This window comes from Heptranchias perlo, chromosome 22 (assembly GCF_035084215.1).
Source record: "Heptranchias perlo isolate sHepPer1 chromosome 22, sHepPer1.hap1, whole genome shotgun sequence".
Taxonomy (NCBI): Eukaryota; Metazoa; Chordata; class Chondrichthyes; order Hexanchiformes; family Hexanchidae; genus Heptranchias; species Heptranchias perlo.
In genome coordinates, this window is record NC_090346.1 from 29,309,475 (window position 1) to 29,333,701 (window position 24,227).

General features: G+C 44.5%; 1 protein-coding gene across 8 annotated transcripts in view; it reads left to right on the plus strand.

Moving 5' to 3' along the window:
• The window catches only part of mettl22 (methyltransferase 22, Kin17 lysine), a 120,017-nt gene that overhangs the window by 36,989 nt on the left and 58,801 nt on the right, over nt 1–24,227 (plus strand). For all 8 annotated transcript variants that reach the window (XR_010966836.1, XR_010966835.1, XR_010966834.1 and 5 more), the window contains exons 4-7: nt 5,876–5,916; nt 6,507–6,651; nt 20,259–20,330; nt 21,603–21,656. Coding sequence is in view for 3 of the 8 variants with exons in the window: in XM_068003169.1 (XP_067859270.1) it covers nt 5,876–5,916; nt 6,507–6,651; nt 20,259–20,330; nt 21,603–21,656 (312 nt within the window). In the remaining 5 variants the exon portion in view is untranslated. The remainder of the gene's footprint in view (nt 1–5,875; nt 5,917–6,506; nt 6,652–20,258; nt 20,331–21,602; nt 21,657–24,227) is intronic.

The following is a 24,227-nucleotide window of genomic DNA, read 5'->3' on the forward strand; positions in this document are numbered from 1 at the left end:
TTCTTACAAGGCATATGTTGTCAGGGGATAGAGCCAGGGGTGGCGGGAGATCTCCCTTTGCTGAGAGTTCCAGCTTTCTTGACACATTTGAGACCTGTCATAAGTATGGAGACTGGTATGCTGTGTGAGATGTAGTGTACCAGCCTCTAGATGGGATGGGGGGGGGGGGGCGGTGGGGTTCATGTGTGCCAAGCCATCTTCACCCCTGAAAAATTGTGATTTTTATTTAAAGACCTCGATCGCCACCCCCCCACCCCCACCACGGAGAGGGCTGAAGGAGACATGTCTGGGGGTGCCTGGACAACTTCCCCTCACCTCCACCCCTACCTAGTGGTAGGTAGGTGCCGGATTTTCAGGCTACATGGGACAGGTGGGTGCCAAAGATGCGCCCATAGTAACGCTTACATCTTCCTGCCCCATGCAAACTAGGCACCTTTCACTGATCTGGTAAACTCCAGTGAGGTCAGTGCTGAAAGACACCTCTGGGTACAATCCCAGCCTCCTCCTGCACAATCTTTTAAAAAATCCTCAAAGGCATTTGCAGCCATTGACTGCATCTTTTCAACAAGATTTTACGCAGTTCCAAACTATCTCATTCTCCACTGAGAATTTTCCTAAACGTAACTGTACCCCGGCCACATCATTTGCCGTTCTCTCTGCACAGAAGTGAGCAGCACAATACTCCAACTTCTGCCCTTTTCTTTCTCTACCGGTCCAACTGTATGGGGTCTTACCATTTTCAACAGCTCGTCTCCCATCAAGGACAAGAGGTCCTCAATTGTCTTCACAACTTTAGAGGCTTCCTTGGTTACTTTACTTCGGAGGAAGAAAAATCCCTCTCACCCGCATGCGGTTTCCTACCCTAACAGAATCCACTTTCCTGTCTAGAGCATTTAAACCATTATCATTTCATCAAACACAAGTGTCTTCTCCTTCGTGACTCACCATTTCTGTAAGCATTCAAAGGAGACTCCATATTGGTTGCATGATGACTTTATTGATAGCAATAGTACAGAGAAATAAGCAAAATGGTATTACCCGCTCCTCTGGGTAGAGACACAACACCTGCCTCTTTCTGGTGTTTTTCCTTCGATTCTCTATCACAGGTTCTTTCTTCCAATTTATATCCTGTCTCCCTCCCTGCCATGTCGTTTGATCACCCTGTGGTTGAGGTTCTGTGGCTCCACCATCACATCTTTCTTGTGTTGTTCACTTTACTTTGCATGCAAACTCACTTAATTAATATGCAATAAAAACAGAAAATGCTGGAAATACTCAGCAAGTCAGGCACCATCTGTGGAGAAAGAAACAGAGTTAATGGGCCCGATGTTAGCAGGGCTGCGGGTTCTCGGCAGGGGGGCTATTGGGCGCGTGGGTAACGCGCCCGGTGAAATTAGTCAGCTCCCCGCGCGATTGTAGCAGACAATCCACTAATTGGATCCACTTACCTGCTCCTCCGGGTTCCCCACTGCTGATCTGCATGTTGGGCGGACTGCGCATGCGCAGTAAGATCTGTCAGCTGGAGGAGCTCTATTTAAAGGGGCAGTCCTCCACTGACAGATGCTGCAACAAATAGAAAAAATCACAGCATGGAGCAGCCCAGGGGGAAGGCTGCTCCCAGTTTAATGATGCCTCACTCCAGGTATCAATACATGGGGTGAGGGGGAGGACAGAGATCTTCCTCCCGGCGGGCGGGAGGAAGCGGCCTGCCTCTGCCACCAGGAAGGCCTGGCTCGAGGTGGCAGAGGAGGTCACCAGCACCACCAACATATCGCCCACCTGCATACAGTGCAGGAGGCGCTCCAATGACATCAGTAGGTCAGCCAAAGTGAGTACACTTACTTCGTCTGCCACATCACCGCCCCCAACCCACATCTCCTTCTGCACTGCCAACACTACTCTGTCACATCACCCCTCATACCCACTCAAACCTCATCCTCATCGTACCTGCACCTACTCACCTCGCCAGTACTCATCCCGCCACTACCACTCAACCCAATCCTCATACAATCTCATGGCTCTATCTCGTACTCACCCTCTCATGCATCTCTTTCACGGCCAGCCTCACTCAACCTGCCACTACCTGTGCTGCAGCCACAGGGCATGCATCACATATGTGCAGTAGGCAGCGTAAGGCAAACGTGTCGTGAGCATGAAGGGGATGCACAAGGGTGTTTGAGGGTTTGTCATGGTTGTTACTCATATTGAATTTCTGACCAACTCACATCACATATTATATTGGCACCACTACTGCCATGTCTTCGCGAATCTTGTCTGGTCTGTGCAATAATGCCCTTTCCTGAGGATCACAATGAAGACGCACAACTGATGCTACCCATTGTGTCACTGCAGAGTGGATGTAGGTGTATTTGCAGGGCTCTTTTGTGCAGACGGCTGAGAGACGTCGGCGATGTCCCTGGTGGCACCCTGGAAGGATGCGGAGGAGAAGTTGTTGAGGGCAGTGGTGACTTTGACAGCGACAGGTAAGAAGATGGTGCTCGGGCCAGCCAGGAGCAGCTTGGCATGAAGGAGGCTGCAGATGTACACGACTACATGTCGAGTGACTCTGAGCCTCCGCCTCCATGTGCACTGCTGCTCAGAGAGGTCCAGGAAGCTGAGCCTCGGTCTGTGGACCCTGTGGCGAGGCTGGTGTCCTCTGCGACGCATCTCTCTCTGCGGTAGCCCTCCCTCCTGCTGTGCAGGTGGATGTGTCACAGCACTCTGTTGTGGAGCTCCACGTGTCAGAGGTGGACGGAGTGGATGGCGAGGCTGGTGATGCTGTTCGCCCTCCGAGGAGGTCATGACTGCAGCTACGGCGGCCCCCATCCAGAAGATGTACATCTGAGGGGGTCCGCAAGGTAGGTACATGTCTCTGGACACCGGGGTAAGTGTGCAAGTTGGTGACTTTGACTGTCAGGAGGAGGGTGGTGGAGGCCGAACTTTGTCCCAAGTGACAGAGTGGCCTCCTGCAATAAGTGAGGGTCTCCCCCCCCCCCCCCCCCCCCCCCCCCACACCTGTCAAATGGACCTTTGCAGCTGCCACAGGCTGATGGCTGCAACAGGTCCATTTGAACTGGGAGTGTTTCCCCCAGTGTGGGAAACAGTCCCAGGTTGCTCTAAAATCCCACCCCTCCTCACATAATCCCTTAATCAGGTCAGCTAATGACCTGAAATACCGAAATAAATACTTTCAAGTGGCATCCCGCTGGCTTTAATTGCCTGCGGGATTCCCACCAGCGGGGGCTGTGCGCCCACGCCGGCGCGTCAGCGGGGAACCCAGAAGCGTGCGGGTTCAAGGCGGGCTCCGGTCCTGCTCCGGGATTTCACGATTTTCGGGGCCCCCCCCACCAGGAACGCACCCGATAGCAGGTGCTAAAATGCTGCCCAATGTTTCAGGTCGATGACCCTTCGTCAGAACTGGAAGAAGTTGAAGATTAGACAGTTTTTAAGCAAGTACAGAGCCAAGTAAAGGGGGGGAGGAGAGGGAAGGACTGCTCCCATTTTTTTGGACTGCTGTTGCCATTTACAGCTCCTCCAGAGCCATGTTTTGTTTCTTTACCACCCTCCTTGCCTTGAACCATCATCCCTTTTGTCATTTAATCGCTCCTGTCCTATCAGAGACCTTCACTTTTGTTCTTTCCTCCCCTCTCACCCCCCCCCCACCAGCTTTGCCTGGCTCTGTACGTACTTAAAATCTGTTTAATTTTCAACTTCTTCCAGTTCTGACGAAAGGTCATCGACCTGAAATGTTAACTCTGTTCAATTCTCCACAAATGCTGCCTGACTTGCTGAGTATTTACAACATTTTCTGTTTTTAGTTCAGATTTCCAGCATCTGCAGTATTTTGCTTTTAATTAATATGCAGACTCGTTTTTGGATTGTGTACAGATCGTAATTTCACCCACCGGCCCTTACTTCCCTCATACTGTGATCAAATGGCCAACAGCCCAAGCAATGTGATCAAATAGTCCTCTTATCAGTACCTCACACAATATGATCAAATCGGTTTCAATTTATTGTTGCATCACTCAAAACTCACTCCAGCATCAGTATCACCTAAAACTTATTCTAGCTTAATGTTGTATCACCACTTATTAACCCCATGTTTGATCCAATCTGCTTTCTAAAATGTAGGCCTACTATCCACCCTGCTTCCTTACAATACTGATAAAAAGTCCTATCCTAATTGACCATGGTTCTGAAGACTCCTGTTTGAGATTCCAGCAGGAGCTGTCCTTGACTGATAAATCCCCCCTCAGTGCAACTTGTGAGTGCATGTGTGTGTGTCTAAACATGGCTGTGAGAGGGGGGGCTAGCAGGAATACTATTGGTGATGGGCTCAGGAAGGAAGGCGAGTGGCTACAGCCCCAAAGAGGCCAGCACACATTTTCAGAGGAAAAGGGTCAGTGAACAATGTTAATGGCCCGGTTGGGGGACTATACAGTGCTTAGGTCAGGGCTTCGTTATGGAGCTTTGTGGCCCAGTGACAGGTCCTGGGGTTTGAGGTATGCTTCCTCTTTGATTCAGTGGAAAAGCAACTACAAAGGAGGGCCCATGCAAATATAACTGCGGCAAGACTGGGCCAGAGCGCAGAGCCAGTACTGGAGGATGCATACAAAAGTGGGAGAATGGGTTTCAAATTTTTGCTTCAGGTAAGGTCTGCTATGCTGAGAAAAATCAAAATTAAATGATTGAAAATAGTAGATCTCCAATATTACTTACAAATTTCATATTCAGAGATTGGTTTTGAGCAGGGACATTGTTGCAGAGACGCTGGTGGCCGGGGTGTGGAAATGCATACAGATTTATTACCAGTGTACAGTAGCCTCTATTGGGCCTGAATTTGCTGGAATGGTGTGTTTGGGGGTGCACACCATTATTTGGACTTTTCAGTTCCCTGTTCATATTGATCTATACTTACTGTGTAATTTTCTGGAATGTCGATCCATCTACACGTGGCAAGGTCAGTGGAAAATCAGTGACCTTGTGAACGGTGCAGCCAATGGCTTATCAAGCAGATAGGTAGGGATCCTGAAAGTAATTGCCTTTTGACACTAACAACGCTCTGGATGGCAAATCTGGCAAGAATAAAGTACCAAAAAATGAAAAATTTAAAGTAAAAGTACTCTTAGAACAATTTCCAGAGCATTGGGGTGAGGCTTCTCAGCCTTAATGGTCCCTTTGTTGGCCTCTCAGGTTGAGAGTCATATATTGGCCATAAATCACATTATTACCAGGTCACCCATGTCGTTATTTTTCAGTCTAAATGGCTGCAGCACAAATAATGAAGTAAATCTAGCAAATTGACGATCGCCATGGACTACGATGGAGGGCTGAGCAGTGAGAACAGACGTTTATTGGCTTTGGCGAGGTTAAAGGCGGAGCGGCGTAAATGTGCCAGCAAACTATGGCGCAACACTACTCATAACATAACTCTTATTCCATTATTTCCTGGAACTTTTATGTATTAAAAATGGCGCACGCCACTAATACGTAATTACTGTGGCGCAAGTTTGCAGCAAATTCAGGTCCATCGTTTTAGTTACTAACGTTACTTGACTGTTGGCATTGAAATCACCAGGTACTCAGGAAAATTTTATAATGAATTTTCCCATTGGGATTGTATGACATTTAAATGCATTTTGAAATGGAATGTTATGACCCACTCAGTGATTTTAATACCTAATAGATGAATGCAGAAAAGGGAATTGTGAACTTCATGGACATTATAGTTGTTGCATTAAAACTGAAAGTACTATTGGAATTCTTAGTAAACCTACTTAATGCTATTCAGGCGATGTGATTAATTATGTTTATAGGGTGAATGGCATGTGTCACAGCAAATACAATGTGTTGTATTATTTCCTTTTTACAGAACACACTATGGGTACTACACTGGAGGATGTTGGAAAGCAGGTACAATATCTTACAAAATTGAAATTAAATATTGGCCCGGATTTCCCTCTGTTCATTAGACTTGCACTTACCCATAAACTTTTCTTGTTTTTTTTCACGGCAAGTTCCTCTCATGGGGCGCTGAATCCAAAATGGCGCCCTCTACAGTGCAGCTAGGGACAATTAAAACATTTTAAAATGCCCAGCAACAATTAAAATCAGAAGAAATGAGACTCCACACTTGTAAAAGTAAATTTTCAGTGCCAGAGAGGTTGTTTAGCAGTTATTAAGACTTATCACGCCGTTGAAAGTGTGCTTAGACTTAAAAAAAAACTTGATGTACCTTAGTTCGTATCCATCAGGTCAGTGCAGGAACTTCACGCCGTTACACTCATTTGAACGGTGAGTCAGCTGGCGAGATGCGATTCTCGCGAAGCTTACAGAGGAGCAGAGCATCTGGTAGAGTAATTTCCGGATTTCCTCATTTAACTGTGCACATGCGGTCGCCGGAAGTTGCTCTACCATTTGCACAGAAATATATTTTCGCAGCAAAATCCGGCCCATTCATTTGTTTTAACAATCATTTTTGATTGCAATCTTCCTGTCTGCAGGTATGGCGTGGAGCTTTCCTTCTTGCTGATTACATTTTGAATAATAGCTACCTATTCAGAGGCTGCACGGTGCTGGAGCTGGGGGCAGGCACAGGAATGACCAGCATTGTCATGGCAACTATTGCTAAGATTGTTTATTGCACAGGTAGGACAGAAACCTGGTTAGCTAATTCATTGACATAGATCTATTTGTACAGAATATCCATGATTAATATAAGATTTTGAAATTGTACTGTCAATATGTGCATGTGTGGTACGAAACTGTTCTCAAATCATTCTGTATTATGGGCACTAAATGGTGTTGGAACGAGATGTTTTCTAATATTGTTTTGTGGGATATATATTTAATTGTGCCATGATGTTTATATTTAAATAAAAATGCATTAAAACCATAGCCAGATACATCGACAGTGAAACATCTATTCCAGAGGAATTAATGGGATTAAGTGGAATTAGGGGAAGGTCTAAATTTATTAAAGCATGGTGGAGAGGCAAATGGAGCTGAAAATGAACACATATGGCACAAGGAACACATATGAACACAAGGAAATAATGGTTGCCTCAAAATTATGTGCACCGAAGTCAGGATTCTTGAAAACAAAATTGGAAATCTAGAAGTCTATAATGGCTACAATGTCATAAACATCGCAGAGGCCATGATAAATAAAGCTTTCAGTTGCTTTTATATTGCTCTTTGGCTACTATTTCCCCTTATCAACATAAAGCTACGATCGGCAAGATTCAGGGAAAATATAACTGCCAGCTCTGCATGCGTGGGAAGTAACTAATGAAATCAGTCACACCTGATGAGTATAGAGAATCATTGCAGACAGGAGTGGTGTTTTGAGGATTGGAGAAGGCTGAATGTAACATCAGTTTGTAAAAAGGGGCATAAGGATAACGCCAGGGACTACAGGCAGAGAGCATGACAGCATTAGAGGACATCTTCAAGGAGAGAATGATGAAGCACCTGGAGATATATGGAATAATAAGAGGGAGTCAGTATAATATTATAGGAGGAAGGTCATGCCTGAGAAATCTGTTGGAGTTCCTTGAAGAAATAATGGATCTAGAAGGAAGTGACTAGTGGTGTCCCACGGGAATCTGTGCTGGGAACTGAATTATTCACTATATTTATTAATGACTTAGATAACACAATAGAGAGCCATATATCCAAGTTTGCCGATGACACAAAGATTGATGGCTTAGTAAGTAGTTTAGATGGAAGCATAAAATTACAGAGAGACATTGATAGATTAAGTGAGTGGACAAAATTGTGGCAGATGGATTTCAATGCACGTAAATGTGAGGTCATCCATTTTGGACCAAAAAGGATAGAACCGAGTATTTTTTTAATAGTGAAAAGCTAGGAACAATGGAGGACAGCTCCACTGAATGGTGAAAACCTAGGAGCAGTGTCCTAGCCCCAGTCAACTTCAGCTGCTTCATCAATGACCTTCCCTCCATCATAAGGTCAGAAGTGGGGATGTTTGCTGATAATTGCACAGTGTTCAGTTCCATTCGCAACCCTTCAGATAATGAAGCAGTCCATGCCTGCGTGCAGCAAGACCTGGACAACATCCAGGCTTGAGCTGATAAGTGGCAAGTAACGTTCGCGCCAGACAAATGCCAGGCAATGATCATCTCCAATAAGAGAGAGTCTAACCACCTCCCCATGACATTCAACAGCATTACCATCACTGAATTCCCCACCATCAACATCCTGGGGATAGCCATTGACCAGAAACTAAACTGGACCAGCAACATAAATGCTGTGGCTACAAGAGCAGGTCAGAGGCTGGGTATTCTGCGACGAGTGATTCACCTCCTGACTCTAATCTAAATTCTATAGATTATGGAACAGTTCCTGCAGATTGGAGGGAGGCAAATGTAACCCCACTATTTAAAAAAGGAGGGAGAGAGAAAACAGGGAACTACAGACCAGTTAGCCTAACATCAGTAGTAGGGAAAATGCTAAAATCTATTATAAAGGATATGATAACAGGACACTTAAAAAATATCAACGGGATTAGACAAAGTCAACATGGATTTATGAAAGGGAAATCATGTTTGACAAACCTACTGGAGTTTTTTGAGGATGTAACTGGTAGAATAGATAAGGGAGAACCAGTAGATGTGGTTTATTTGGCTTTTCAGAAGGCCTTTGATATAGTCCCACATAAGAGGTTAGTGTGCAATATTAAAGCACATGGGATTGGGGGTAATATACCGGCATGGATTGAAAATTTTTTAACAGACAGGAAACAGAGAGTAGGAATAAATGGGTCTTTTTCAGGGTGACAGGCAGTGACTAGTGGGGTACCCCAGGGATCAGTGCTTGGGCCCCAGCTATTCACAATATATATCAATGATTTGGATGAGGGAACCAAATGTAATATTTCCAAGTTTGCTGACAACACAAAACTAGGTGGGATCGTGAGTTGTGAGGACGATGCAAAGAGGCTTCAAGGCAATTTAGACAAGTTGAGTGAGTGAGCAAATACATGGCAGATGCAGTATAATGTGGATAAATGTGAAGTTATCCACTTCGGAAGGAAAAACAGAAAGGTAGAGTATTATTTAAATGATGATAGATTGGGAAATGTTGATGTACAAAGGGACCTGGGTGTCCTTGTACACCAGTCACTGAAAGTAAACATGCAGTTACAGCAAGCAGTTAGGAAGGCAAATGGTATGTTGACCTTCACTGCAAGAGGATTTGAGCACAGGAGCAAGGATGTCTTACTGCAGCTTTACAGGGCCTTGGTGAGACCACACCTGGAGTATTGTGTGCAGTTTTGGTCTCCTTACCTAAGAGAGGATGTACTCGCCATAGAGGGAGTGCAGCGAAGGTTCACCAGACTGATTCCTGGGATGGCAGGACTGTCGTATGAGGAGAGATTGGGTCAACTCGGCCTGTATTCACTCGAGTTTAAAAGAATGAGAGGGGATCTCATTGAAACATATAAAATTCTGACAGGGCTAGACAGACAGGGAGGATGTTTCCCCTGGGTAGGAGGTCCAGAACAAGGGGTCACAGTCTCAGGATACGGGGTAGGACATTTAGGACTGAGATGAGGAGAAATTTCTTCACTCAGAGGGTGCTGAATCTATGGAATTCTCTACCACAGATGGCTGTGGAGGCCAAGTCATTGAATATATTTAAGAAGGAGCTAGATAGATTTCTAGACACAAAAGGCATCAAGGGGTATGGGGAGAGAGCAGGAATATGGTATTGAAATAGAGGATCAGCCATGATCATATTGAATGGCAGAGCAGGCTCGAAGGGCTGAATGGCCTACTGCTGTTCCTATTTTCTATGTTTCTATGACTCCCCAAAGTCTTTCCACCATCTACAAGGCCTGGATGAGTGCAGCTCCAACAACACTCAAGAAGCTCAGCACTATCCAGGACAAAGCAGCCTGCTTGATTGGCACCACATCCACTACCATAAACGTTCACTCCCTCCACCACCGGCGCACTGTAGTTGCAGTATGTACCATCTACATGTTGCACCGCGACCGTTACCATCTGGAAGGACAAGGACAAGGACAAGGACAAGGGCAGCACCACCACCTGCACGTTCCCCTCCAAGTCACACACCATCCTAACTTGGAAATATATCGCCGTTCCTTCATCATCGCTGGGTCAAAATCCTGGAACTCCCTACCTAACAGCACTGTGGGGAAACCTTCACCACACAAACTGCAGCGGTTCAAGAAGGTGGCTCACCACCACCTTCTCAAGGTCAATTAGGGATGGGTAGTAAATGCCAGCGATGTCCACTTCCCACGAATTAATTTTAAAAAATTTAGGATTCCATGTACACGGATCACTAAAGTGTAGTGGTCAGATGCAAGAAATAATCAAAAAAGGTAATGGAATGTTAGCCTTTATATCTAGAGGGCTAGAATATAAAGTGGAGGAAGTTTTGCTGCAGCTATACAAAGCCCTGGTTAGACCACATCTGGAGTACTGTGTACAGTTCTGGGCACTGCACCTTAGAAAGGATATGTTGGCCTTGGAAGGAGTGCAGCACAGATTCACCATAATGTTACCAGGGTTCCAAGGGTTAAATTATGAGGAGACATTACATAAACTAGACTTGTATTCCTTGAAATTTAGAAGATTAAGGGATGATTTGATTGAGGTTTTTAAGATTTTGAAAGGAATTGGTAGGGTAGATAGAGAGAATTTTTCTCCACTGGTGAGGGAGTCTAGGAGAAGGGGACATAACCTTAAAATCAGAGCCAGGCCATTCAGGAGAGAAGTTAGGAAACACTTCTTCATGCAAAGGGTGGTAGAAGTGTGGAACTCTCTCCCACAAAAAGCAGTAGATGCTAGCTGAATTAATAATTTTAAATCTGAGATTGATAGATTTTTGCTTGCCAAGGATATAGAGGGATATGTTGCCAGGGTGGGGAAATGGAGTTACGATACAGATCAGCCATGATCTCATTGAATGGCGGAACAGGCTTGAGGGGATGAATGGCCTACTCCTGTTCCTATGTTCCTATCCAGTGGACAAAAGAAACTCGGATGTAAAATATTTAGATTTGAATAAAGCTTTTGACACAGTACATTCCCCACTGCTTAAAACATCCATGTTTAAAACGAGCAGTCAATTATATCGACCAGAAAGTGAAAACTCATTTGCATTAACGTCAATTTCAAAGTTGTCGGTTATAGCGTCTTTCGTGCTCCATTTATTTCAGGCAGAAACAACTGGAGGCCAGTGTTTTATTGGAAAGTAAGCCAATGATTGATGTCAGCACTGTAGATTCCTGTGGCCGGGAGGTTGCTGGGAGCCGGTGGTTTTCTCTCTTCTCTAAGGGATTTTTTTACCTGTCTTTTTTTTTTATTCGTTCACGGGATGTGGGCGTCGCTGGCAAGGCCGGCATTTATTGCCCATCCCTAATTGCCCTCGAGAAGGTGGTGGTGAGCCGCCTTCTTGAACCGCTGCAGTCCGTGTGGTGACGGTTCTCCCACAATGCTGTTAGGAAGGGAGTTCCAGGATTTTGACCCAGCGACAATGAAGGAACGGCGATATATTTCCAAGATGGTGTGTGACTTGGAGGGGAACGTGCAGGTGGTGTTGTTCCCATGCGCCTGCTGCCCTTGTCCTTCTAGGTGGTAGAGGTCGCGGGTTTGGGAGGTGCTGTCGAAGAAGCCTTGGCGAGTTGCTGCAGTGCATCCTGTGGATGGTGCACACTGCAGCCACAGTGCGCCGGTGGTGAAGGGAGTGAATGTTTAGGGTGGTGGATGGGGTGCCAATCAAGCGGGCTGCTTTATCTTGGATGGTGTCGAGCTTCTTGAGTGTTGTTGGAGCTGCACTCATCCAGGCAAGTGGAGAGTATTCCATCACACTCCTGACTTCTGCCTTGTAGATAGTGGAAAGGCTTTGGGGAGTCAGGAGGTGAGTCACTCGCCGCAGAATACCCAGCCTCCGACCTGCTCTCGTAGCCACAGTATTTACATGGCTGATCCAGTTAAGTTTCTGATCAATGGTGACCCCCAGGATGTTGATGGTGGGGGATTCGGCGATGGTAATGCCGTTGAATGTCAAGGGGAGATGGTTAGACTCTCTCTTGTTGGAGATGGTCATTGCCTGGCACTTATCTGGCGCGAATGTTACTTGCCACTTATGAGCCCAAGCCTGGATGTTGTCCAGGTCTTGCTGCATGCAGGCTTGGACTGCTTCATTATCTGAGGGGTTGCGAATGGAACTGAACACTGTGCAGTCATCAGCGAACATCCCCATTTCTGACCTTATGATGGAGGGAAGGTCATTGATGAAGCAGCGGAAGATGGTTGGGCCTAGGACACTGCCCTGAGGAACTCCTGCAGCAATGCCCTGGGGCTGAGATGATTGGCCTCCAACAACCACTACCATCTTCCTTTGTGCTAGGTATGACTCCAGCCACTGGAGAGTTTTCCCCCTGATTCCCATGGACTTCAATTTTACTAGGGCTCCTTGGTGCCACACTCGGTCAAATGCTGCCTTGATGTCAAGGGCAGTCACTCTCACCTCACCTCTGGAATTCAGCTCTTTTGTCCATGTTTGGACCAAGGCTGTAATGAGGTCTGGAGCCAAGTGGTCCTGGCGGAACCCAAACTGAGCATCGGTGAGCAGGTTATTGGTGAGTAAGTGCCGCTTGATAGCACTGTCGACGACACCTTCCATCACTTTGCTGATGATTGAGAGTAGACTGATGGGGCGGTAATTGGGCGGATTGGATTTGTCCTGCTTTTTGTGGACAGGACATACCTGGGCAATTTTCCACATTGTCGGGTAGATGCCAGTGTTGTAGCTGTACTGGAACAGCTTGGCTAGAGGCGCAGCTAGTTCTGGAGCACAAGTCTTCAGCACTACAGCTGGGATGTTGTCGGGGCCCATAGCCTTTGATGTATCCAGTGCACTCAGCCGTTTCTTGATATCACGTGGAGTGAATCGAATTGGCCGAAGACTGGCTTCCGTGATGGTGGGGATATCGGGAGGAGGCTGAGATGGATCATCCACTCGGCACTTCTGGCTGAAGATGGTTGCAAACTCTTCAGCCTTGTCTTTTGCACTCACGTGCTGGACTCCGCCATCATTGAGAATGGGGATGTTTGCAGAGCCTCCTCCTCCCGTTAGTTGTTTAATTGTCCACCACCATTCACGACTGGATGTGGCAGGACTGCAGAGCTTTGATCTGATCCGTTGGTTGTGGAATCGCTTAGCTCTGTCTATAGCATGTTGCTTCCGCTGTTTAGCATGCATGTAGTCCTGAGTTGTAGCTTCACCAGGTTGGCATCTCTTTTTTAGGTACGCGTGGTGCTGCTCCTGGCATGCTCTTCTACACTCCTCATTGAACCAGGGTTGATCCCCTGGCTTGTTGGTAATGGTAGAGTGAGGAATATGCCGGGCCATGAGGTTACAGATTGTGCTGGAATACAATTCTGCTGCTGCTGATGGCCCACAGCGCCTCATGGATGCCCAGTTTTGAGCTGCTAGATCTGTTCTGAATCTATCCCATTTAGCACGGTGGTAGTGCCACACAACACGTTGGATGGTGTCCTCAGTGCGAAGACGGGATTTCATCTCCACGAGGACTGTGCGGTGGTCACTCCTACCAATACTGTCATGGACAGATGCATTTGCGACAGGTAGATTGGTGAGGACGAGGTCAAGTAAGTTTTTCCCTCGTGTTGGTTCGCTCACCACCTGCCGCAGGCCCAGTCTAGCAGCTATGTCCTTCAGGACTCGGCCAGCTCGGTCAGTAGTGGTGCTACCGAGCCACTCTTGGTGATGGACATTGAAGTCCCCCACCCAGAGTACATTTTGTGCCCTTGCTACCCTCAGTGCTTCCTCCAAGTGGTGTTCAACATGGAGGAGGACTGATTCATCAGCTGAGGGAGGACGGTAGGTGGTAATCAGCAGGAGGTTTCCTTGCCCATGTTTGACCTGATGCCATGAGATTTCATGGGGTCCAGAGTCAATGTTGAGGACTCCCAGGGCCACTCCCTCCTGACTGTATATCACTGTACCGCCACCTCTGGTGGGTCTGTCCTGCCGGTGGGACAGGACATACCCAGGGATGGTGATGGAAGAGTCTGGGACGTTGGCTGAAAGATATGATTCTGAGAGTATGGCTATGTCAGGCTGTTGCTTGACTAGTCTGTGGGACAGCTCTCCCAATTTTGGCACAAGTCCCCAGATGTTGGTAAGGAGGACCTTGCAGGGTCGACTGGGCTTGGTGTTTTGCCGTTGTCGTGTCCGGTGCCTCGTGGTCCGATGCCGGGTGGTCTGTCCGGTTTTATTCTTATTATGACTTTTCGTAGCGAGATTTTTACAACTGAGTGGCTTGCTGGGCCATTTCAGAGGGCAATTAAGAATCAACCACATTGCTGTGGGTCTGGAGTCACATATAGGCCAGACCGGGTAAGGGCGGCAGGTTTCCTTCCCTAAAGGACATTAGTGAACCAGATGGGTTTTTACGACAATCCGGTAGTTTCATGGCCATCATTACTGATACTAGTATTTTAATTCCAGATTTTTATTTAATTAATTGAATTTAATTAATTAATTGAATTTAAATTCGCCAGCTGCCGTGGCGGGATTTGAACTCATGACTCTGGATTTTAGTCCAGGCCTCTGGATTACTAGCCCAGTAACATAACCACTATGCTACCGTACCCTCTGACCTGCCCCATTTGCCTGGAGTCTGAGCCGGAGCCTCTCCCTCCCGCCTCAGGCCGAAACTCATTGTTTACAGTGCGTCTCTTTGGAAACACTTTCAAGAAGGTGCCACATTTAGAGATTCTTCCGGGCAATTGGCTGAGATGCCACAGTGAGGGCAACGGAGAGATAAATACCGCTAGTGAAGGCAATGGAGAGATAAATACTCCCAGTGAGGGCAACTGAGAGATAAATACTCCCAGTAAGAACAACTTAGTTTAGCACATGATGGCCATTATACCGGACATCACGTATAACGGCTAGATTGCGTTCCCATGAGCGTACCCACTATAAGCGATGGGGACTGTGGTTTGACCCACAAGATTGGAATGTATTGCAATGGGGGAAGGGGAGAGCTGTTGAAATGAATTTGAAATTGGCTGAATTAAAGAAAACAAAGGGTAGCTGTACATGGAGTTGAATCTCCATGGAGTGAGGTAACCAGCAGGGTGCGTCAGGGATCAATGGTTATCAATGTTTAATGTTTGTAATGTACATAGATGATTCGGAAGTGGGACAGAAACCAAGTTTCTTGGTGCTAGCAAACTTGTGGAGCGGTGCAGATAACATTAAACAAATAGATCAAATATAGTTATATTTGGATGATTAGGAAGTTAGCTGGCAAGTGGCAGATGTTTTTAAGGTGAATAAATTTAAAATGAGGAGTTGGGGATGGGGAACGAGCAGAGGAATATAAGCAAAACAATATTCATCTATAGGACATAACACAGGACAGGAATCTGATGGTATTCTTGGATAGCTCGCTGAAAACATCATCACAGTGCAACAACAGTTAAGAAAATAAACAAGATTTTACAGTATAAGGGTTAGAGCATATCCCAGGAAGTGCTGAAGAGTTTGTACAAAGCACTGGTCTGGCTCCATCTGCAGCATTGTATACAATTCTGATCACCATACTACAACAGGGACTACTAGCATCGGAGACAATAAAGCAAAGGGCAACTAAATTGATACGTTGAATTTAATGCTTGAAATAGTAGAAGGTCTTATGAAAACTGTGAACAGTTACACTGAAATACAAAGGCTCACGGGAATCTTATTGAGGTATTCAAGATTCTTGAAAAAATAATTGAATCCTAATATTGGACCTGAAATTGCTGCAATTGGACTTTTGAGCTCCCCTTTAATATTGCACTATATTTGCACCACAAATTGCTGGAACGTTGATCCATTAATGGCGTGGTGAGGTCGATGATGAATCAGGGACTATCTGGATGGTGGCACCATAAAAAGCTGAAAATAGATGCCATAAACACAGATTAAGGAGTGGCACTGGGAGGTGAGTGACCTGCAAATTCAGAAATGACCTTAAATCAACTTTAAAAAGTTAATAACGTTTAAAAAACCTTTTTGAGACCTTGTAAAAGGCAATTTCCAGTGTTTTACATATACTCTTTTCCACAGAAATGTCGCAAGAGGAAAGCAAGAAGAAAGCCCAAAACACTGGGGATTAGGACCTGCCAATCCTTTCAGATGAGGTTGTGCAGAGGCGAGAGCGGCTGCAGGGGACTGTGAGGGCAAAGATTCCCCGCAAAATCAGTCAAGTGGCGTGGAGGGAAATGACGGAGATGCTGAGCACTACAATAGTCGTCTCACGAACGGTTGTACAAAGCTGTAGAAAAAGTACAACAGCCTGACTAGGGCAGGCTAGGTAAGAATTCTCTGTGCTTCAATTCAGAACTTATTAAAAGTACAAAAGTTGTCTCTCTTTTGTGAAACACTAGACCACAATTATCCTCCTTTCAGTGTTTGTAGAGTGTGGAGGGTTAGCTGGTTTTCTGTTTGTTTGTTCAAGGCAGAACCCAGAGGCAAGTAAGTCATAAAAGTCAGCTTTAGTGGGCTGCAGCCTGTTCAGAGTGGGCAGTTGATGAATTTGACTGTTTCAGTCTCTGCTAAAGAAAGATTCCAATGCCTAAAAAGAAGTCTTTCACACTGAGCAATCCATGTAACGTTCTCCCTGTTTTCTTCCCACAGGGCAAATTGGTGCATAACACGCGGGAGCGCGCACAGTTAGAAGGTGGAATCACGTTTGAAAATGTCTTACATTGTTCTTGTTGTTTCCTTTGTTCTGCTGTTGTTGTTGCTTATCATTTTATAAGAAGTTATTTGGAACTTTTGACTATTTAAAAATTGTTTAACACTGTTGAACTAATTTACATTTAAACTGTTGTTACAGGAAAATGTTTGCACTATTTATAAAACGGTGCACTACTTTTTTGTTGAGCTTTCCTAATGAGAGTTTACAGCTTTTTTGTTCTCATCTGCTTTTACACTGTTGTTTTTTGTCTGTTGGTTTTTGCACTGTTGTATTGAATAAAAGTTCAATTGTTTAAGTTTCAATCTTGCCCGTCCACCATTCTACGGAGAAATTGCTCTGGATTTCCTGATCCACTTCCATTCCGCTGGTGGAATTTCGTGGGGTTGGGGGCAAGGGCTGAGGTGGTTAACATTGTCCAAACACCTGAGCCATGAGCTGCTCTCACTGGCTGCTGCCAGCATGCTTTCCTCCAGTGACATCTGGATTGGGATCCTCCAGTTCCACTAGCATCTCATCTGCCAAGTTACAGGTCAGTCTTTCCTGCAGGGCAAAATTGTGCAGTGTGCAGCAGACCACTACAATCTTTGTCACTTTATATGGGGAATACTGTAGAGCAACCCCCACTCCACCCCCACTGCCTGTACAGGCACCAGCAGTGTGATTTAAACACCCCCATTGTGCTTACTACCACTTGCCGGGTGGACACATGTGCACGGTTGTTCCTTTCCTCTGCTGCGTTGTTGGTGATGCAGAAGGGTGTCATCAGCCACAGCTTCAGAGGGTAAGCCTTGTCCCCTACGAACCATCCAACTCCTTGTCACTCTCTGCTGAATAAGTCAGGGATGTTGGAGTGGCGAAGAACAAAGGTGTCGTGAGCACATCCCCGATGGTCAGTGTTAACATGCAGGATCCGCAGTTGGGCACTGCAGACAATTGAGACGTTCAGTGAATGGTGATCGTTCCTATTGATGAAGGTGACAGGTTCCTCAAGTGGAACCTTCAGCGGCACGTGGGTCCCATGGATGGCCGCCTGCACCCTGGGGAAGCCAGCAATCTCATGGAAATGATGGACCTGTCTCTTCGCTGCACAGGGAACATAGCGTATTTGATGAGGTTGAATGCCCTACGCCCTACATCTGTGACCTGTTGAACGCAGGCCCTCACAGCTCCTTGACTGATGTCGTCTCTGCTGCCTGCCTGAAAGGAATCGCATCCGTAGAAGCTGAGGGCCGTCATCACCTTCATAGCCACTGACAAGGCTCTGCGGGAGATAGACCACATGGAGCATCTCGCGCAAGTGGCCAATTGCTTCCATGCCTAAGCACAGTCTGCACATGCACTGTTCCTCTGACAATGCTTCAGAAGATTTCTTCCCTGTACACACTCTGGGAGGAGGGGGTAGTAGTGCAATTGGCTCAGCCTCCAACCATGGCGCCTCACTTGACACGCCTGCTGTTCCACTTCCACGTCAACCATAATGATCAAAAACAGCGGAATACCCCGTGGATAGCCCATTGCAATGCTTTCATCCTCACGAGTGTAGAAAGAACTTTGGGTGCTGAAAATTCTTGTCTTCTAATACTATCAAGAAAAGACTGTCAAAACAGAGAGAAAAAAAATTAAATCCTTTCCAGACTGCTGGAGTGAGACTCCAGAGCAGCAATTATTCTTTTGTTGGCCTCCCAGGTTGAGTCATGTGAGAATCATAAATCACATCCTTATCACACCACTAATTTCCAGCCTTAAGTGGCTGCTGTGTGAATAATGGCGTAAATTCAGCAAATTGGCGATCGCCGTTGACTTCAACGGTGGCCTAAGCATTGCGAAAGAATGTTAACTGCTAAGGTGAGTCTATCGGCGCTGCGGCGCAAAAGGTCCAGCAAATTATGGAAGATTGCAACTCGGGATGTCTCGGTTACTCCGTTATTTGCTGGATTTTTTACGTTTAAATAATGGCGCACGCCGTTAAGGCGTCATTGTTATGACGTGACTGCCCAGCAATTTCAGGGCTAGTATGTTTGACATCATCACGTTCTACAGAAAGGGGGTTTGGACTCAAACTCATAAGAGCAAAAGTGAACAGATAATTTAGATTTAGCTGCTTTACACAGAAGGTGATGGATATATGGAACAGACTTCCCAGAGACGCAGTGGAGGCTGATAATGACAATAATTCAGAGAGAAAGCAATTGAGGTGTATTAGATTGAATAGTGTATGGAAATTTTGAAGCTTTAGGATCAGCCAGATGGACCATAGGGGTCTCGTCCAGCCTTGCACGTTTTTATATTTGAAAGTAGATTTCTGTAATCACATTTAGTTTGCAAAGCTGTTACTCCTGTATGTTTAATAGTTAAGTAGTACAACAGTAGTTTCACCATATTTATGAATGACTTGGATAAAGAAATAAAGAGTTGTATATCCAAGCTTGCAAATGACATTAAGTTAGGAGGGACAGTAAGTAGTGCAGATGGAAACAGGAAACATAGACAGATTAAGTGAGTGGGCAAATCTATGGTAAATGAAGTTCAATGTGGGCAAGTGTGAGGTCATCCGCTTTGGACCCAAGAAAGATAAATCGGAGTATTTTCTAAATGTTGAGAAACTAGGAACTGTAGAGGAGCAAAGAGATTTGGGAGTCCAAGTACACACATCATTAAAAGCTAGTAGACAGTACAAAGCAGTCAAAAAGGCTAATGGAATTTTGGCCTTTATCTCAAGTGGGCTGGAATACAAAGGGGAGGAAGTGATGCTTCAATTGTATAGAGCCTTGGTCAGACCATTTCTGGAATACTGCATTGAGTTTTGGGCACCGCACCTCATTAGCCTTGAGAGGCGATCTGACTGAGGTGTTTAAGAAGTTAAAGGGATTTTATAGGGTGAATACGGAGAAACTATTTCCTCTGGTGGGAAAATCAAGAACAAGGGGACATAATCTTAAAATTAGAGCTATGCCATGCTGGAGCGAAAACTGAAATCACTTTTTCCCACAAAGGGTAGTAGAAATCTGGAACTCTCTCCCCCAAAGTGCTGATGGATGCTAGGCAATAGGAAGTCCCACAACTGAGATAGATTTTTGTTAGCCAAGGATATTGTCTTAGTTGAACAGGCAGCAAGAAGCTTATCAATATTCTGTATTAGTAAACTTCATTAAATTCCAGCAGTTCGCCTGAGCACTTGTGGGTCCCTCGGCCTTTGTTTTGCTAAATTGTACCTAAGTTCTTTGAACTTGAGTGAGTGGGGTGTGTCCCTATGGAGATAAAGCTCTCCATATTAGGTGAACAGAAATTTTACAGGAGTAGATTTCTCAGTAGCTTGGACCTGAGCACGGTGATGAATTTCCATGAGTGTTAGACACTCATTTGAGTTGTACTAAGCACACTTTTATAATTCTTCAATTATAATTTAAAGTTGTGTACTATATGTATAAAAAGCTTCTTTTGAAATATGAGTATTTACATCTTATGTTTCTAGATGTTGGTGTAGATTTGCTGAACATGTGTGAACGAAATATAATTGCAAACAAGCATATTTATGGGCCAGCAGGTAAGTTGAGGTTGATGGCTTTGAAAGCAATTTACTCAAGTAACTGTATTCTACAAATCTCCGTTCCATCCACTTGGGATGGTGACTTGTAAAATAGTTATTTCTAAAGCAGTAGTTTCAAGAAGGATTATTGCTTAAGTAAAGGGTGTTGGTGTAAGGCTGCACTTGTACTACAAATGCAGCATCAGTGTGAAGTGGCTTCACTTTGCATCAGCTGTAAAATTGTAATGTGAATCTAGAGTCTGGGCCCGACATGCCTTCGGAGAAAAATGGAGTGATGCTCCCTAGAGGGAGCAGTCTGACTCCGCTTCGCTCCACAGTTATCAAATTGACCGTAAACTGATATTAATGTCACCTCGAGTGATCAGCTTGCCATTTACAGGCGAGTCTGAAATGACTCTTGCATTGTCTCATTATTAATCATAATAGGCACAGAGGTGCTAACTAGGGTGGTGAAGTACTTCTTTGCAAGTGTGGGACGCTGTTATTTTTGAACTAGTTGTGAAGCAGCTTCGCTCTTGCATCATTATAAAATATTGCTTTGTAACAGTGTTCTATTCTGGGAATGGGATTTTCTTTTGAATTGATGATGTGATGGCAGTGATCTGTGTTTCACTGTATTCAATTAGCTGAAAACCATGTACTTGGAACCAGGGGTGCCATATTCATATGGTCGAAGAGGTAAAATGAGGTTGAATACAAGATAACTTCGTACGTCAGTTTTAAAGTTTTCAATGTTCGCTTTTCAGATTATTATACATGATTATAATTATTTGAGTGTGACTGAAATTTATAAACATCTTGTAGATAAATTGTAAAGTGGCATTTTTTTTAAATATAAATAGCTAGAAATGTTTACCAATTACTTGCCAAAATCTGAAAAACAAAGTAACTGACACAAATTCTGTAGTGTATAAAATGAGTTGCTATAAAACAAAAAGCCATCTAACATTAAATTAAGCCATTTAAAAGTAGAAAGATTGCAATATTTGAATTTTTGTGGATGAAGCAAAAGGGTAAACTCCCCAATCTCATGGAGCAACATTTGTAGCCCCGAATCTTTGACTCAGGCTCCTTTCAAGTGCAGCTTCTTGCTGGCACTTTGTGATTGGGGAATTTACTCTAAAGTGAATTGATGAGACTGTTAGGACGTAAGTGAAGGAAATGTGCCCTTCAAAATTTCACGGTTGTTACATTAGAGATTATTTTTTTTCTTATTTTTATTTCTCCTAAATAAAAATAAAATATTTTTTGTTGTGCATGTAACAACAGGAAGTGAAATTAAAGTGAGGGAACTGGACTGGCTGAGAGATGAACTATGCACAGGTAAGAGATCAGCTCAATTGCAGTGTATCTCATTATACATTTGTGCATATATCCATTTGAGAAGTTAAAGAAAAATACAGGTTGGAATACTGTTGATTTATAATTTGTTTGTATTGTCTCCTGCTGCAGGTAGGTACGACAGTAGCTGTATAGACTATCAATCATCAAGGATTTGGGAGAATTTGCATTGTTGATAGTCCTCAGTTGATCCCAGAAACTGGAATGGCTATTGTTTACTAATGACGGTACAAAGTGCGTTATGATTTTATGTAATTCTCTGGATCTAGTTCTGTGTACACAAAAATTACTGAATATTTGATATATAGTGAGCCAAGGAGACCAGGAAAGTCCGAGCTTGATTCCTACTCTGTGTTGAGTTAATTTATCTCAACCATAACAGCAGTAGTAGTATACAATTGGCCCAAGCATCCCAATAAGGATAAACTTGGTAAATATAGATCAATTAGTCTTACTTCATTTGCATACAAACTTTTAGAATCTATAATTCGAGATAAAATTATTGAGCACTTTGAAATGCATAGGTTAATCAAGGACAGCCAGCATAGATTTATTAAAGGTAAGTCATGTTTTAAAGTGACTGAGTGGATAAAGGGAATGCAGTAGATGTAGTGCATTTGGATTTTCAGAAGGCATTCAATAAGGTGTCTCAGATGAATTTTTGTTAGAATAATTCAGGCATGTGGTATAAGAGGAAATGCAGCAGCAGGGACAGAAAGTTGATTGACAGATGGGAAATGGTTGTTACACAGATTGTGGAAGTATTGGAAGTGGTGTGACTCAGGAATCAGTGCTGGGTCCACTTTTGTTCTTGGTGTATATGTGGATGATTTGGACTTGGGTATGGGGAGCAACACAATTTTCTGACAACACAAAAGTAGATGGTTTGGCAAACAGTATTTTGGGTTTTGTAAATAGCGACATAGAATATAAGAGTAAAGAGGTAATAAATTTGTACAAAGGATTAGTTAGGAACAGTTAGAGTACTGTGTGGAATTTTTGGTACCCCATTATAGAAAGGGCATTAAAGGATATAGCATAGATTCAGGAGGATGGTGCCAGGGATGGGAAACTATAGTAATGAGGAAAGATTTGAGATACTGGGACTACTTCCATTGGAGCAGAGAAGATTTTAATAGAAGTTTTAAAAAAATTATGAAGGGTTTGATGACGAGAGGTCATCAATTTAAAATTGTGACTGAAAGAGTGAGGAGAGAGTGATGAGAAATGTCTTTACACAGAGGGTTGTTGGAAAAATGGAATTATTTCCCACAAGCAGTGGTTGGGGCAGAGACCATTGCATTTTTAAAGGAAAATTGATAAATATTTTAAGCAGAGGATGATACAGGGTTATGAGGAGAGAGTGGGGCATTGGTGTGCTCTAGAAAAGAGCTGGCACAGATATGATGGGCTAAATGCCTCCTGTGCGGTAAACATCAATGGTTCTATGGTAGGACCTCTAGTGACTCCTGCTTGAAAGTGCTAGGATAAGAGTGGGATCATGCTTGGATGTTGTAGCACATTTCCCCCACCTCCCCAACCACCAGCTTCCAAACAGTTGTCTAAGCCACCAATAGAATGGGCCCAAATGGCAAAACATGGCACCAATAGTGGCTTTGAAGACAAACTCGAAATTTGTAGGCAGATGTGAAAGATATAATAGGACAAAGTCAGCATGGCTTTACGAAGGGGAAGTCATGTCTGACAAATTTGCTTGAGTTCTTTGAGGATATAACGTACAGGGTGGATAAAGGGGAACCAGTGGACGTAGTGTATTTAGACTTCCAGAAGGCATTTGACAAGGTGCCACATAAAAGATTATTGCTCAAGATAAAGAATCACTGGATTGGGGGTAATATTCTGACATGGGTGGAGGATTGGTTATCTAACAGGAAGCAGAGAGTTGGGATAAATGGTACATTCTCGGACTGGCAACCAGTAGCCAGTGGTGTTCCGCAGGGGTCGGTGCTGGGTCCCCAACTCTTTACAATCTATATTAACGATTTGGAGGAGGGGACCGAGTGTAACATATCAAAGTTTGCAGATGATACAAAGATGGGAGGGAAAGTAGAGAGTGAGGAGGACATACAAAACCTACAAGGGGATATAGACAGGCTGGGTGAGATTTGGCAGATGCAATACAATATTGGAAAATGTGAGGTTATGCACTTTGGCAGGAAAAATCAGAGAGCAAGTTATTATCTTAATGGCGAGAAACTGGAAAATACTGCAGTACAAAGGGATCTGGGGGTCCTAGTGCAAGAAAATCAAAAGGTTAGTATGCAGGTGCAGCAGGTGATCAAGAAGGCCAACGGAATGTTGGCTTTTATTGCTAGGGGGATAGAATATAAAAACAGGGAGGTATTGCTGCAGTTATATAAGGTATTGGTGAGACCGCACCTGGAATACTGCATACAGTTTTGGTGTCCATACTTAAGAGAAGACATACTTGCTCTCGAGGCAGTACAAAGAAGGTTCACTCGGTTAATCCCGGGCATGAGGGGACGGACATATGAGGAGAGGTTGAGTAGATTGGGACTCTACTCATTGGAG